This window comes from Oncorhynchus gorbuscha, linkage group LG13 (assembly GCF_021184085.1).
Source record: "Oncorhynchus gorbuscha isolate QuinsamMale2020 ecotype Even-year linkage group LG13, OgorEven_v1.0, whole genome shotgun sequence".
NCBI lineage: Eukaryota > Metazoa > Chordata > Actinopteri > Salmoniformes > Salmonidae > Oncorhynchus > Oncorhynchus gorbuscha.
In genome coordinates, this window is record NC_060185.1 from 8,273,998 (window position 1) to 8,290,865 (window position 16,868).

Consider the following 16,868-nt stretch of genomic DNA (forward strand, 5'->3'; position numbering starts at 1 on the left):
GTACTACTGATATTATTACCCTGGGGTACTGAGTACTACTGATATTATTACCCTGGGGGTACTGAGTACTACTGATATTATTACCCTGGGGGTACTGAGTACTACTGATATTATTACCCTGGGCCTGGGGGTACTGAGTACTACTGATATTATTACCCTGGGGTACTGAGTACTACTGATATTATTACCCTGGGGCCTGGGGGTACGGAGTACTACTGATATTATTACCCTGGGGTATGGAGTACTACTGATATTATTACCCTGGGCCTGGGGGTACGGAGTACTACTGATATTATTACCCTGGGGGTACTGAGTACTACTGATATTATTACCCTGGGGGTATGGAGTACTACTGATATTATTACCCTGGGGGTATGGAGTACTACTGATATTATTACCCTGGGGGTACGGAGTACTACTGATATTATTACCCTGGGGGTACGGAGTACTACTGATATTATTACCCTGGGGGTACTGAGTACTACTGATATTATTACCCTGGGCCTGGGGGTACGGAGTACTACTGATATTATTACCCTGGGGGTACTGAGTACTACTGATATTATTACCCTGGGGTACTGAGTACTACTGATATTATTACCCTGGGGGTACTGAGTACTACTGATATTATTACCCTGGGGTACTGAGTACTACTGATATTATTACAATGGGCCTGGGGGTACGGAGTACTACTGATATTATTACCCTGGGGGTACTGAGTACTACTGATTTTCTGTTAAAGGGGAAGACTGCTGGTGTCCCAGGTCTAAACCAGTCCCTAATTAAAGGGGAAGACTGCTGGTGTCCCAGGTCTAAACCAGTCCCTAATTAAAGGGGAAGAATGCTGGTGTCCCAGGTCTAAACCAGTCCCTAATTAAAGGGGAAGAATGCTGGTGTCCCAGGTCTAAACCAGTCCCTAATTAAAGGGGAAGAATGCTGGTGTCCCAGGTCTAAACCAGTCCCTAATTAAAGGGGAAGAATGCTGGTGTCCCAGGTCTAAACCAGTCCCTAATTAAAGGGGAAGAATGCTGGTGTCCCAGGTCTAAACCAGTCCCTAATTAAAGGGGAAGAATGCTGGTGTCCCAGGTCTAAACCAGTCCCTAATTAAAGGGGAAGAATGCTGGTGTCCCAGGTCTAAACCAGTCCCTAATTAAAGGGGAAGACTGCTGGTGTCCCAGGTCTAAACCAGTCCCTAATTAAAGGGGAAGAATGCTGATGTCCCAGGTCTAAACCAGTCCCTAATTAAAAGGGAAGAATGCTGATGTCCCAGGTCTAAACCAGTCCCTAATTAAAGGGGAAGACTGCTGGTGTCCCAGGTCTAAACCAGTCCCTAATTAAAGGGGAAGAATGCTGATGTCCCAGGTCTAAACCACTCCCTAATTAAAGGGGAAGACTGCTGGTGTCCCAGGTCTAAACCAGTCCCAAATTAAAGGGGAAGAATGCTGGTGTCCCAGGTCTAAACCAGTCCCTAATTAAAGGGGAAGAATGCTGGTGTCCCAGGTCTAAACCAGTCCCTAATTAAAGGGGAAGACTGCTGGTGTCCCGTATCTAAACCAGTCCTTAATTAAAGGGGAAGAATTTGAATTTGAGGGGATTCTATATCTATGGGGGGGACACTCATCTTATCTGCTCTACATGTTTATTACGGGCAGACAGATCCTAAGCCTCTGAGGTTCTGTGTGTCTGGGAGGTGCACTGGGAACTGCAGCAGTTGAAACCATGTGTCTGGACTTCATGGAGAGACTTGGAGTTTTTTTGGGTTATAAATCTTTGCCCCCTTCCTCCTCCTCCTCCCATCCCTGGCCTCTCCTCTTCTTCCTCCTCCTCCCTCTCTTCTTCCTCCTCCTCCTCTACCCCTGGCCTCTCCTCTTCCTCCTCCCTCTCTTCTTCCTCCTCCTCTACCCCTGGCCTCTCCTCTTCCTCCACCTCCTCCTCCTCCACCCCTGGCCTCTCCTCTTCCTCCTCCTCCTCCACCCCTGGCCTCTCCTCTTCTACCTCCTCCTCCCTCTCTTCTTCCTCCTCCTCCTCTACCCCTGGCCTCTCCTCTTCCTCCACCTCCTCCTCTGACCTCTCCTCTTCTCCTCCTCCTCCTCCACCCCTGGCCTCTCCTCTTCCTCCTCCTCTTCCACCCCATGGCCTCTCCTCGTCCTCCACCTCCTCTTCCACCCCTGGCCTCTCCTCTTCCTCCACCACGTCCTCCTCCACCCCTGGCCTCTCCTCTTCCTCCTCCCTCTCCTCTACTCCTCCCTCTCCTCTACTCCTCCCTCTCCTCTACTCCTGGCCTCTTCCTCCTCCTCCCCTGTTCTCTCCTCTTCCTCCTCCACCCCTGACCTCTCCTCTTCCTCCACCTCCTCCTCCACCCCTGGCCTCTCCTCTTCCTCCACCTCCTCCTCCTCCACCCCTGGCCTCTCCTCTACTCCTCCCTCTCCTCTACTCCTCCCTCTCCTCTACTCCTGGCCTCTTCCTCCTCCCTCTCCTCTACTCCTCCCACTCCTCCACCCCTGGCCTCTCCTCTTCCTCCTCCCTCTCCTCTACTCCTCCCTCTCCTCCACCCCTGGCCTCTCCTCTTCCTCCTCCCTCTCCTCTACTCCTCCCTCTCCTCCACCCCTGGCCTCTCCTCTACTCCTCCCTCTCCTCTACTCCTGGCCTCTTCCTCCACCTCCTCCTCCCTCTCCTCTACTCCTCCCTCCTCTACTCCTACCTCTCCCCCTCCCCTCCTATAGCCTTCTAGGCTCCATGTTTCCTCTACCTCGTATAATCTTTGCCATGGCCCGCGATGGTCTCCTCTTCTCCTTTCTGGCCAAGGTCAGTGAGAGGAAGTCGCCAATCAACTCCACCATTGCGTCAGGTTTCATGTCCGGTAAGACTGTGTTAGAGGTCAAGGGTTAAGCTCAGAGCTGATCTGTATCTGGCAGTAACAAGCCTATGAGAGGAGGAGGAGAGAGGGGGGTAGCAGACAGAGACCTTAGGTTGAAGGAACCTGAGGAGGAGAGAGATGTAGCAGACAGAGACCTTAGGTTGAACGGACTAAAGAGAACTGTGATTTAGTTAGGAACAAGTAAAACATCATGTGAAACAGACAGTCCATTAGTCTCGACTCTTCAAAAGTTTGAAAAATGCTGCCGTTTCTCTTCATTATTTTCTGTATGTGAATTGAAGGTGACTACTGTATGTCTAGCCTACTGTACTAGCCTACTGTACTAGCCTACTGTCTAGCCTACTGTACTAGCCTACTGTACTAGCCTACTGTACTAGCCTACTGTCTAGCCTACTGTACTAGCCTACTGTCTAGCCTACTGTCTAGCCTACTGTACTAGCCTACTGTACTAGCCTACTGTCTAGCCTACTGTCTAGCCTACTGTACTAGCCTACTGTCTAGCCTACTGTACTAGCCTACTGTCTAGCCTACTGTACTAGCCTACTGTCTAGCCTACTGTCTAGCCTACTGTACTAGCCTACTGTACTAGCCTACTGTCTAGCCTACTGTACTAGCCTACTGTACTAGCCTACTGTACTAGCCTACTGTACAGCCTACTGTACTAGCCTACTGTACTAGCCTACTGTACTAGCCTACTGTCTAGCCTACTGTACTAGCCTACTGTACTAGCCTACTGTCTAGCCTACTGTACTAGCCTACTGTCTAGCCTACTGTACTAGCCTACTGTCTAGCCTACTGTCTAGCCTACTGTACTAGCCTACTGTACTAGCCTACTGTCTAGCCTACTGTCTAGCCTACTGTCTAGCCTACTGTCTAGCCTACTGTACTAGACTACTGTCTAGCCTACTGTACTAGCCTACTGTCTAGCCTACTGTACTAGCCTACTGTCTAGCCTACTGTCTAGCCTACTGTACTAGCCTACTGTCTAGCCTACTGTACTAGCCTACTGTCTAGCCTACTGTACAGCCTACTGTACTAGCCTACTGTACTAGCCTACTGTCTAGCCTACTGTCTAGCCTACTGTACTAGCCTACTGTCTAGCCTACTGTACTAGCCTACTGTACTGGCCTACTGTCTAGCCTACTGTCTAGCCTATTGGTTGCTGTGATACTGTACCGTGACGTGAATATATTGTGTGTAGCATGTTTCACAGGAAATGAAATCATAACGGACAGTTGTAGAGTCATCATGTTCATTCTTACTGTACAGTGCAGATGCCAGAATCAAATACAATCATTTGTTTTGGTGGTTTCCCAGACACAGATCTTAACCTAGTCCTGAAAAACAACTTATTTTAGATGGAGATTCTCCTTTGAGCTTGCTTATGAGTCCAGGAATATCTGTGTCCAGGAAATCCGCCCATGAATGTGTGCATTGGCTTGTACTTTAAACAGGGTTATTCTGGGATAGATCCTGTCATATTTCTTAATGGTCTTTGACTCCTTCCTACAGCGGTGATGGCCTTCCTGTTTGACCTGAAAGACCTGGTTGATCTGATGTCTATCGGCACCCTGCTAGCCTACACCTTAGTGGCAGCCTGTGTTCTAGTACTCAGGTTAGTACCCTACATACTACACCCTGCACCCTGCTAGCCTACACCTTAGTGGTAGCCTGTGTTCTAGTACTCAGGTTAGTACCCTACATACTACACCCTGCACCCTGCTAGCCTACACCTTAGTGGTAGCCTGTGTTCTAGTACTCAGGTTAGTACCCTACATACTACACCCTGCACCCTGCTAGCCTACACCTTAGTGGTAGCCTGTGTTCTAGTACTCAGGTTAGTACCCTACATACTACACCCTGCACCCTGCTAGCCTACACCTTAGTGGTAGCCTGTGTTCTAGTACTCAGGTTAGTACCCTACATACTACACCCTGCACCCTGCTAGCCTACACCTTAGTGGCAGCCTGTGTTCTAGTACTCAGGTTAGTACCCTACATACTGCACCCTGCTAGCCTACACCTTAGTGGTAGCCTGTGTTCTAGTACTCAGGTTAGTACCCTACATACTACACCCTGCACCCTGCTAGCCTACACCTTAGTGGCAGCCTGTGTTCTAGTACTCAGGTTAGTACCCTACATACTGCACCCTGCTAGCCTACACCTTAGTGGCAGCCTGTGTTCTAGTACTCAGGTTAGTACCCTACATACTGCACCCTGCTAGCCTACACCTTAGTGGTAGCCTGTGTTCTAGTACTCAGGTTAGTACCCTACATACTACACCCTGCACCCTGCTAGCCTACACCTTAGTGGCAGCCTGTGTTCTAGTACTCAGGTTAGTACCCTACATACTGCACCCTGCTAGCCTACACCTTAGTGGTAGCCTGTGTTCTAGTACTCAGGTTAGTACCCTACATACTACACCCTGCACCCTGCTAGCCTACACCTTAGTGGTAGCCTGTGTTCTAGTACTCAGGTTAGTACCCTACATACTACACCCTGCACCCTGCTAGCCTACACCTTAGTGGCAGCCTGTGTTCTAGTACTCAGGTTAGTACCCTACATACTGCACCCTGCTAGCCTACACCTTAGTGGTAGCCTGTGTTCTAGTACTCAGGTTAGTACCCTACATACTACACCCTGCACCCTGCTAGCCTACACCTTAGTGGCAGCCTGTGTTCTAGTACTCAGGTTAGTACCCTACATACTACACCCTGCACCCTGCTAGCCTACACCTTAGTGGTAGCCTGTGTTCTAGTACTCAGGTTAGTACCCTACATACTACACCCTGCACCCTGCTAGCCTACACCTTAGTGGTAGCCTGTGTTCTAGTACTCAGGTTAGTACCCTACATACTACACCCTGCACCCTGCTAGCCTACACCTTAGTGGTAGCCTGTGTTCTAGTACTCAGGTTAGTACCCTACATACTACACCCTGCACCCTGCTAGCCTACACCTTAGTGGCAGCCTGTGTTCTAGTACTCAGGTTAGTACCCTACATACTACACCCTGCACCCTGCTAGCCTACACCTTAGTGGTAGCCTGTGTTCTAGTACTCAGGTTAGTACCCTACATACTACACCCTGCACCCTGCTAGCCTACACCTTAGTGGTAGCCTGTGTTCTAGTACTCAGGTTAGTACCCTACATACTGCACCCTGCACCCTGCTAGCCTACACCTTAGTGGCAGCCTGTGTTCTAGTACTCAGGTTAGTACCCTACATACTGCACCCTGCTAGCCTACACCTTAGTGGTAGCCTGTGTTCTAGTACTCAGGTTAGTACCCTACATACTGCACCCTGCTAGCCTACACCTTAGTGGCAGCCTGTGTTCTAGTACTCAGGTTAGTACCCTACATACTACACCCTGCACCCTGCTAGCCTACACCTTAGTGGCAGCCTGTGTTCTAGTACTCAGGTTAGTACCCTACATACTACACCCTGCACCCTGCTAGCCTACACCTTAGTGGCAGCCTGTGTTCTAGTACTCAGGTTAGTACCCTACATACTGCACCCTGCTAGCCTACACCTTAGTGGCAGCCTGTGTTCTAGTACTCAGGTTAGTACCCTACATACTACACCCTGCACCCTGCTAGCCTACACCTTAGTGGCAGCCTGTGTTCTAGTACTCAGGTTAGTACCACCCTACATGGCACCTGTGTTCTAGTACACCCTGCACCCTGCTAGCCTACACCTTAGTGGCAGCCTGTGTTCTAGTACTCAGGTTAGTACCCTACATACTACACCCTGCACCCTGCTAGCCTACACCTTAGTGGCAGCCTGTGTTCTAGTACTCAGGTTAGTACCCTACATACTGCACCCTGCTAGCCTACACCTTAGTGGCAGCCTGTGTTCTAGTACTCAGGTTAGTACCCTACATACTACACCCTGCACCCTGCTAGCCTACACCTTAGTGGCAGCCTGTGTTCTAGTACTCAGGTTAGTACCCTACATACTACACCCTGCACCCTGCTAGCCTACACCTTAGTGGCAGCCTGTGTTCTAGTACTCAGGTTAGTACCCTACATACTGCACCCTGCTAGCCTACACCTTAGTGGCAGCCTGTGTTCTAGTACTCAGGTTAGTACCCTACATACTACACCCTGCACCCTGCTAGCCTACACCTTAGTGGCAGCCTGTGTTCTAGTACTCAGGTTAGTACCCTACATGTGTTCTACACCCTGCACCCTGCTAGCCTACACCTTAGTGGCAGCCTGTGTTCTAGTACTCAGGTTAGTACCCTACATACTACACCCTGCACCCTGCTAGCCTACACCTTAGTGGCAGCCTGTGTTCTAGTACTCAGGTTAGTACCCTACATACTACACCACCTGCACCCTAGTACTCAGGTTAGTACCCTGCTAGCCTACACCTTAGTGGCAGCCTGTGTTCTAGTACTCAGGTTAGTACCCTACATACTACACCCTGCACCCTGCTAGCCTACACCTTAGTGGCAGCCTGTGTTCTAGTACTCAGGTTAGTACCCTACATACTACACCCTGCACCCTGCTAGCCTACACCTTAGTGGCAGCCTGTGTTCTAGTACTCAGGTTAGTACCCTACATACTACACCCTGCACCCTGCTAGCCTACACCTTAGTGGCAGCCTGTGTTCTAGTACTCAGGTTAGTACCCTACATACTGCACCCTGCTAGCCTACACCTTAGTGGTAGCCTGTGTTCTAGTACTCAGGTTAGTACCCTACATACACCCTGCACCCTGCTAGCCTACACCTTAGTGGCAGCCTGTGTTCTAGTACTCAGGTTAGTACCCTACATACTGCACCCTGCTAGCCTACACCTTAGTGGCAGCCTGTGTTCTAGTACTCAGGTTAGTACCCTACATACTGCACCCTGCTAGCCTACACCTTAGTGGCAGCCTGTGTTCTAGTACTCAGGTTAGTACCCTACATACTACACCCTGCACCCTGCTAGCCTACACCTTAGTGGCAGCCTGTGTTCTAGTACTCAGGTTAGTACCCTACATACTGCACCCTGCTAGCCTACACCTTAGTGGCAGCCTGTGTTCTAGTACTCAGGTTAGTACCCTACATACTGCACCCTGCTAGCCTACACCTTAGTGGCAGCCTGTGTTCTAGTACTCAGGTTAGTACCCTACATACTACACCCTGCACCCTGCTAGCCTACACCTTAGTGGCAGCCTGTGTTCTAGTACTCAGGTTAGTACCCTACATACTACACCCTGCTAGCCTACACCTTAGTGGCAGCCTGTGTTCTAGTACTCAGGTTAGTACCCTACATACTACACCCTGCACCCTGCTAGCCTACACCTTAGTGGCAGCCTGTGTTCTAGTACTCAGGTTAGTACCCTACATACTGCACCCTGCTAGCCTACACCTTAGTGGCAGCCTGTGTTCTAGTACTCAGGTTGGTACCCTACATACTACACCCTGCTAGCCTACACCTTAGTGGCAGCCTGTGTTCTAGTACTCAGGTTGGTACCCTACATACTACACCCTGCTAGCCTACACCTTAGTGGTAGCCTGTGTTCTAGTACTCAGGTTGGTACCCTACATACTACACCCTGCTAGCCTACACCTTAGTGGTAGCCTGTGTTCTAGTACTCAGGTTGGTACCCTACATACTACACCCTGCTAGCCTACACCTTAGTGGCAGCCTGTGTTCTAGTACTCAGGTTGGTACCCTACATACTACACCCTGCACCCTGCTAGCCTACACCTTAGTGGCAGCCTGTGTTCTAGTACTCAGGTTAGTACCCTACATACTACACCCTGCACCCTGCTAGCCTACACCTTAGTGGCAGCCTGTGTTCTAGTACTCAGGTTAGTACCCTACATACTACACCCTGCACCCTGCTAGCCTACACCTTAGTGGCAGCCTGTGTTCTAGTACTCAGGTTAGTACCCTACATACTACACCCTGCACCCTGCTAGCCTACACCTTAGTGGCAGCCTGTGTTCTAGTACTCAGGTTGGTATCTGCATGGATGATCAGTTCTTGGATCCATAGCTCTGTCTGAATTTCAAAGTGGTTGCATTTCTTCAATAGGTGGCAGCTTACTGTTTTGCCTCTTTAATGTGGCTATTCTTTCTGTCCTGCAGGTACCAGCCAGAGCAATCCAGTATGGCCTATCGGATGGCTTCTACGCTGGACGAGCCAGACACCTTAGAGTCCATTAACGAGGGCAGTGTGGGGATCCTGCCGGGAGCAGAGGAGGTGTTCTGTGCCAAAAACCTGTTGTTCCCTCACAACACAGAACCCAACAACCTGTCTGGCTTCGTAGTCAACATCTGTACCAGTACATTAGGTAAGACACACACACACACACACACACACACACACACACACACACACACACACACACACACACACACACACACACACACACACACACACACACACACACAGACTTACACACACACACACACACACACACACAGACTTACACACACACACACACACAGGCAGACTTACACACACACATCTATTCAGTTGTGTCCCTATAGGAGTGTTAGCTCTGGTCACCTCCGTCTCGTCCTTACTGTCTCTGTGTCTGTCTCTCTCCCTGCAGGAGTGTTGGTGTGTATCTTCTGTGTGGTAGCAGTGCAGGGAGGCTTTGCTTCCTGGTCTGTCTCTCTACTGAGCCTCATATTTACAGCCTGTCTGGCAGTCACTCTACTGGTCTGGAGACAGCCTGAGAGCAAGACCAGTCTCTCTTTCAAGGTATGTTCACTCAGCTATACCCCACGGTCAGGGACATTTCCTCCCAGGGGCCAGTATGTTTAGAAATCTTCTCCTTCTCCCCTCTCCTCTTCTCCCTTCTCTCTTCTCCTCCTCTCCTCACGCCTCCTCCCCTCTCCTCCTCTCCTCACGCCTCCTCCCCTCTCCTCACGCCTCCTCTCCTCCTCTCCTCACGCCTCCTCCCCTCTCCTCCTCTCTTCTCCTCCTCCCCTCTCCTCCTCTCCTCACGCCTCCTCCCCTCTCCTCTCCTCACGCCTCCTCCCCTCCCTCCGCCTCCTCCCCTCCTCCTCTCCTCCGCCTCCCCTCCCCTCACGCCTCCTCCCCTCTCCTCCTCTCCTCCGCCTCCTCCTCCTCCCTCCTCCTCCCTCACGCCTCCTCCCCTCTCCTCCTCTCCTCCTCCCCTCCCCTCCTCTCCTCACGCCTCCTCCCCTCTCCTCACGCCTCCTCCCCACTCCTCACGCCTCCTCCCCTCTTCTCTCCTCCCAGGTGCCCCTGCTTCCCTTCCTCCCAGTGGCCAGTATGTTTATCCATCCCCTGATGTCCTCACGCCTCCTCCCTTCTCTTTCTGGATCCCATAGGTGCCCATTTATCTGTACTATATATATATATATATACTACATTTATCTGTACCTCCAGTGGCCAGTATGTTTATCAACATCTTCCTGATGTGTCAGCTGGGCACTACATTTATCTGAGGAACCTACATTTATCTGCTATATATATATATATATACTCTTTATCTGGATGATCATATATATACTACATTTATCTGTACTATATATATACACTACATTTATCTGTACTATAATATACACTACATTTATCTGTACTATATATATACACTACATTTATCTGTACTATATATATATATATACACTACATTTATCTGTACTATATATATATATATATACACTACATTTATCTGTACTATATATATATATATATACATTTATCTGTACTATATATATACACTACATTTATCTGTACTATATATATATATATACACTACATTTATCTGTACTATATATATATACACTACATTTATCTGTACTATATATATATACACTACATTTATCTGTACTATATATATACACTACATGTATCTGTCCTATATATACACTTCATTTATCTGTACTATAGATTAAATATGACCTATAGATACAATAGTTTGGACACATCTATTCATTCCAGGGTTTTTCTTTATTTTTTACTATTTTCTACATACATGTAGACATAAAAACGATGAAATAACACATATGGAATCATGTAGTAACCCAAAAAGTGTTAAACAAATAAAAATATAATTTATATTTGAGATTCTTCAAAGTAGCCACCCTTTGCCTTGATGACAGCTTTGCACACTCTTGGCGTTCTCTCAACCAGCTCCACCTTTGGAATCCTTCTCCCAGGTTTCATCATCTACTTTGGCTACGGGATCCGTAACAGTGTAGAAGCTGCTTTAGCCAATACTGCCGGTAACCTGCACAGATACAAGCCAGACTGCACTCTCAGCGGACAGCCAATGGACATCGAGAAGGAAGTGTTCCTACACAACGGCCTGGACCTGGACAACACAGTGGACGAGGAGGATGGGGACCTCTAGAGGTTGGGAGGTGCAGTGCACTTCCTGAATGCTAATATCCGATTACTTTATCTATCTTTTAACGTCAGATTAGTGCCATATACTGTCAGAAATATCTTCACGTGAAGGGGGACAATCATGTACAATCAAAACGAGCTCTATTAGGATCTCGTGTTGCGTTGTACCAAACCAGACACGGGTCTCTTCACATTGGGCAGTGGTCCACCATACCAGTTCCACGTCCACTGCTCATGACTCTGTTAGTGATGTCAGTAGTAAGCACCAAACCAACCAGTCCATCTGTCATTGTTAGCACAAAGCAGGACGACTATCACACTTCTCTTGGAAGAAGAAAAGGGTCTTGAAAGGATCTGTGGCCCTTAACATTTTATTGAAATTTGTTGGAAATACTGAATAGTCTATAATTTCACACTGAAGAGCAGGGCTCGTCCCTAATACTAGCATTACTGGTTGATTACCATGCAGTCTATCGCCCTCTGCTGGAGTCCTGGTGTCACTGCACGATAGATGCTGATAGATAGAGGATGTGTCACATGGGCACTCTATTCCCTATATAGTGCACTACTTTTGACCAGGACCCATAGTGGGCACAGTGCTGGTTGCTGTGTCCCCTCCTCTACTAGTCAACATCATCCTCCCCAATTTCATTACTTACAATGTTAATTAACATACTCTGCTTCTTATCTACAAATATATTGACTTATTGATGATAACAAGTGATGTTTTGTCATTCATATGTGCAGAGCCATCTCTGAGTCAATACAGCTGCACTTCCTTGTTTGATTGAACATCATATTCAGGATGTAATGAATTATAATTGATACGTCTCAAATTACAACTACAGTATGAATGGAGGTGAGTGTTTAAGGTAATAAGCTTGGCCTTGTTCAACTTCCATTGTAGAGGAGTGATGATTTAAGGAATGTTGCACGAGCCTTCTTCTCCTTCTTCTTCTCCTTCTTCTCCTTCTTCTCCTCCTTCTTCCTTCTTCTTCTTCTTCTCCTCCTTCTTCTTCTCCTTCTTCTTCTTTTTCTTCTCCTTCTTCTCCTTCTTCTCCTCCTTCTTCTTCTTCTCCTTCTTCTCCATCTTCTCCTTCTTCTTCTTCTTCTCCTTCTTCTCCTCCTTCTTCTTCTTCTTCTCCTCCTTCTTCTTTTTCTTCTCCTTCTTCTCCTTCTTCTTCTCCTTCTTCTTTTTCTCCTCCTTCTTCTCCTCCTTCTTCTTCCTCTTCTTCTCCTCCTTCTTCTTCTCCTTCTTCTTCTCCTCCTTCTTCTGCTTCTTCTCCTCCTTCTCCTCCTTCTTCTTCTTCTCCTTCTTCTCCTTCTTTTTCTCCTTCTTTTTCTCCTTCTCCTTCTTCTTCTCCTCCTTCTTCTTCTCCTTCTTCTTCTCCTCCTTCTACTCCTTCTTCCTTCTTATTCTTCTCTTCCTTCTTCTTCTCCTCCTTTTCCTTCTTCTTCCTCTCTTCCTTCTCCTATTTCTTCTTCTCCTTCTTCTCTTCCTTCTTCTTCTTATTGCACACTATGAGAGTTCTTCATAGTCAACTATGTCAACTTCCTCATAGTCAACTTTTTGATTGCATCAAAAAACCAATGCACATGTATGTCCAACTTAAGTAATAAGGCCCGAGGAGGTGTGGTATATGGCCAATATACCACGGCTAAGGACAGTTCGTGTGCACAACGCATTGCGGAGTTCCTGGATACAGCCCTTACCCGTGCTATACCTGTATTGGCCATATACCACAACCTCCCTGAGGTGCCTTATTGCTATTATAAACTGGTTACCAACGTAACTAGAGCAGTTAAAACCTATACCCATGGTATAGGTTCTGATATACCATGGCTGTCAGCCAATCAGCATTTAGGGCTCGAACCGCCCAGTTTATAATCTAATATAGTACAATATTGCATGTACAGTTACTGTAAATTAAAACAAGTTACCTTTATAAATGAGCACATCCTGAGCGTGTGAGGGCCTACGTCCAAAATGACATCCTATTCCCTGTATAGTGTACTTCTGTTGACCATAGGGCCCTTTGGGCCCGGTTTAAAAGTAGTGCACTATATCAGGAACAGGGTACTAATTTTGGGATGCTTCCTAAGTCACTTCAGGAGTTAACTTTAAGTGCCTACTTTGTCAGCCAGACGATCATGATCACCCTAATGAAATGTCAAATGACTAGTCCACATAGTTAAAAGGGGGAGACCTAAGTCAGTTGCACAACCGAATGCATTGAACTGAAATGTGTCTTCCGCATTTAAAACCTCTGAATCAGGGGTGGCTGGGTAGCCTAGTGGTTAGAACGTTGGGCAAGGAACCAACATCTGTCGTTCTGCCCCTTAACAAGGCAGTTAACCCACTGTTCCCCGGTAGGTCGTCATCGTAAATAAGAATTTTTTCTTAACCGACTTGAAAAACATCTGAGAGGTGCAAGGGGCTGCCGTCGTCTAGGGAACAGTTGTTGTTGGGGCTTAACCCACTGTTCCCCGGTAGGCCGTCATCGTAAACTATATCTAAATATTTCTCCAACGTACCATTACATTTACATTACATTTAAGTCATTTAGCAGACGCTCTTATCCAGAGCGACTTACATACAGCAATAAACCACTTTTATTATGATGGTAATCTTGTGTGATTTGCTATTTATAGTATTATAATGTGGTGGTCCTTCTGTAGCTCAGTTGGTAGAGCATGGCGCTTGTAACGCCAGGGTAGTGGGTTCGATCCCCGGGACCACCCATATGTAGAATGCATGCACACATGACTGTAAGTCGCTTTGGATAAAAGCGTCTGCTAAATGGCATATATTATTATTATTTGGCCAAATGTGTTGCCTGGTAATTTCATTGTGTGATTTTCCTCAAAAGAAATGTGGAATCCTTTTTTTCTTCCTCAAAGACGTTGCACCAAAACATTTTTATTCAGAGAACAAGACCATGTCAAAATCCTAAATTATTCATTGTCTCCAACCTGTTGGTGAAACAACTCGGTTCACATCCAAATCAGACCCCCCCCCCAAAAAAAAAAAAAATTGCCACAATATTTATTGCTGTGCACTATACCATCTTTGAAATGTTATTATTTTGAATGTGTAGTGACTTATTATGATTACAATCCCCTGTTAACCCTCATTCATTCTGTAAATATTGGGTACTTTTGTTGTAGTAATGATTTATGGTCCGTTTGTACTCTTATGAAGCCAGATCTGTGCATGTGTGTACGGTGCTCAGTCCTGCTACAAACACATTGGTATGCCTCTTTATAAGATAAAGAGACTGCTACTCTCGAATCCTGGTTAAACCAAACTGAATGAAGTACTCACTATGGGAAATGTAGAATTCACACTGGTTTAACCAGGCTACTAATTTCCTCTTCCGCTAAGGTTGAATCTCAAATGGCACCCTAATTCCCCTTTAGTGTGCCCTGGTCAAAATGTGTGCACTATGTAGGGAATAGGGTGCTAGCCCTGGTCAAAATGTGTGCACTAAATAAGGAATAGGGTGCTAGCCCTGGTCAAAATGTGTGCACTAAATAAGGAATAGGGTGCCATTTGGGATACACTCTTAAGACGTCTTGTTGAACAATACCTTGGTCCCACCTCTGTGCTGTCTTGACAACTCCTATGGTCATTGTCACAGAGGGCAAGACGACACAACCAGATCTGGCTCCAGGCTAGTTAAACAACAGTAAGTATGCATGGCCGATACCAGACACGTGTAAATGACCGTAGATGTGAAGTAATGTAGGACGTGGTGCTTTGTGTGCCATGTCCAATACAGGCAAGTTACTAAGCCCTGTCATATACTTCCTCCACACTTCCTGTATGTCTGTTTTTTCAGCTGTGCTTTGAGTGAACTTATGAGCACAATGTTGTGTTTCCTGTTGGAACTGTGATCGTTACTGTCATCACTGTGTGTGTTTTCATGGCTGAGTGCTGCCAGCGTTTGTCTTCTTGGTGCTAATATGAAATACAGCTACTGTACATTGCATTTGAGTAATGACAACAGTCTGGCAGTAGAGGGCAGTGTTCTAGTAATGACAACAGTCTGCCAGTAGAGGGCAGTGTTCTAGTAATGACAACAGTCTGCCAGTAGAGGGCAGTGTTCTAGTAATGACAACAGTCTGCCATTAGAGGGCAGTGTTCTAGTAATGACAACAGTCTGCCATTAGAGGGCAGTGTTCTAGTAATGACAACAGTCTGCCATTAGAGGGCAGTGTTCTAGTAATGACAACAGTCTGCCAGTAGAGGGCAGTGTTCTGATGAAATAATGTGGTACATTGGTTGAATTGAAATATAGTTGTGTATTATTGTTAGTGTATATTTGGAGGCTGTGTATTGCTATAAGTATTTATTTGAATGTGTGCTAAAAACAAAGAAAGTTTAAAGAAGCTTTGAAAACCAGTTTCTCCGTCCTAAATCTGAATCCTAGACATATGAATGTAATGTTCTGGCCTTTGAAAGGTGTGTCCCAAAGCTAGCTTTACCCTGCTGGATCCGCAGGCTACTGACAATCTAATCTGCGTCCCAAATGGCATCCTATTGCCTACATAGTGCACTACTTTACCAGGCTCCATAGGACTTTGGTCAAAAGTAGTGCACTATATAGGGACCAGAGTTCAATTTGGGACACTCCGTAAGGGTTCGATTCAGGAAGAGTCATAGACCTTTATAGATATGGCTGTGAGTTCAGGTTTCGTAGAGGAGAGACAAATCTCTGAATCTGTTTGTTTTTTTAATCTGCTTGTGTCTGTTTTTATTTTTGGACCATTCATTTGAAGGCCGGTATTCAATGCAAGACGTATTGTAGTGTGTCTCACTATACAATTCACCTTTTCCACAGCGTTCGTTGAGATCGCTGTGCATTTAGGCAGCGTAGCCTAGTGGTTAGAGTGTAGAGGTGGCAGCGTAGCCTAGTGGTTAGAGTGTTGAGGCGGCAGGGTAGCCTAGTGGTTAGAGTGTAGAGGTGGCAGGGTAGCATAGTGGTTAGAGTGTAGAGGTGGCAGGGTAGCCTAGTGGTTAGAGTGTAGAGGCGGCAGGGTAGCCTAGTGGTTAGAGTGTAGAGGAGGCAGGGTAGCCTAGTGGTTAGAGAGTTGAGGTGGCAGGGTAGCCTAGTGGTTAGAGTGTAGAGGCGGCAGGGTAGCCTAGTGGTTAGAGTGTAGAGGTGGCAGGGTAGCCTAGTGGTTAGAGTGTAGAGGTGGCAGGGTAGCCTAGTGGTTAGAGTGTAGAGGAGGCAGGTAGCCTAGTGGTTAGAGTGTAGAGGCGGCAGCGTAGCCTAGTGGTTAGAGTGTAGAGGTGGCAGGGTAGCCTAGTGGTTAGAGTGTAGAGGTGGTAGGGTAGCCTAGTGGTTAGAGTGTAGAGGGGGCAGGGTAGCCTAGTGGTTAGAGTGTAGAGGCGGCAGGGTAGCCTAGTGGTTAGAGTGTAGAGGTGGCAGGGTAGCCTAGTGGTTAGAGTGTAGAGGCGGCAGGGTAGCCTAGTGGTTAGAGTGTAGAGGCGGCAGGGTAGCCTAGAGGTTAGAGCGTTGGACTAGTAACCAGAAGGTTGTGAGTTCAAACCCCCCGAGCTGACAAGGTACAAATCTGTCGTTCTGCCCCTGAACAGGCAGTTAACCCACTGTTCCTAGGCCGTCATTGAAAATAAGAATATGTTCTTAAATGACTTGCCTGGTTAA

At 47.2% G+C, this 16,868-nt stretch overlaps 1 protein-coding gene across 1 annotated transcript in view; it reads left to right on the forward strand.

Annotated features, from left to right (window-relative positions):
- The window catches only part of LOC123993834 (high affinity cationic amino acid transporter 1-like), a 30,554-nt gene extending 19,354 nt beyond the window's left edge, over positions 1 to 11,200 (forward strand). The window contains exons 8-13 of the mRNA XM_046296302.1: positions 4,391 to 4,493; positions 8,958 to 9,163; positions 9,428 to 9,579; positions 10,084 to 10,118; positions 10,244 to 10,275; positions 11,007 to 11,200. Coding sequence (XP_046152258.1) covers positions 4,391 to 4,493; positions 8,958 to 9,163; positions 9,428 to 9,579; positions 10,084 to 10,118; positions 10,244 to 10,275; positions 11,007 to 11,200 — 722 coding nt within the window. The remainder of the gene's footprint in view (positions 1 to 4,390; positions 4,494 to 8,957; positions 9,164 to 9,427; positions 9,580 to 10,083; positions 10,119 to 10,243; positions 10,276 to 11,006) is intronic.
- The last annotated feature ends 5,668 nt before the right edge of the window (positions 11,201 to 16,868 follow it).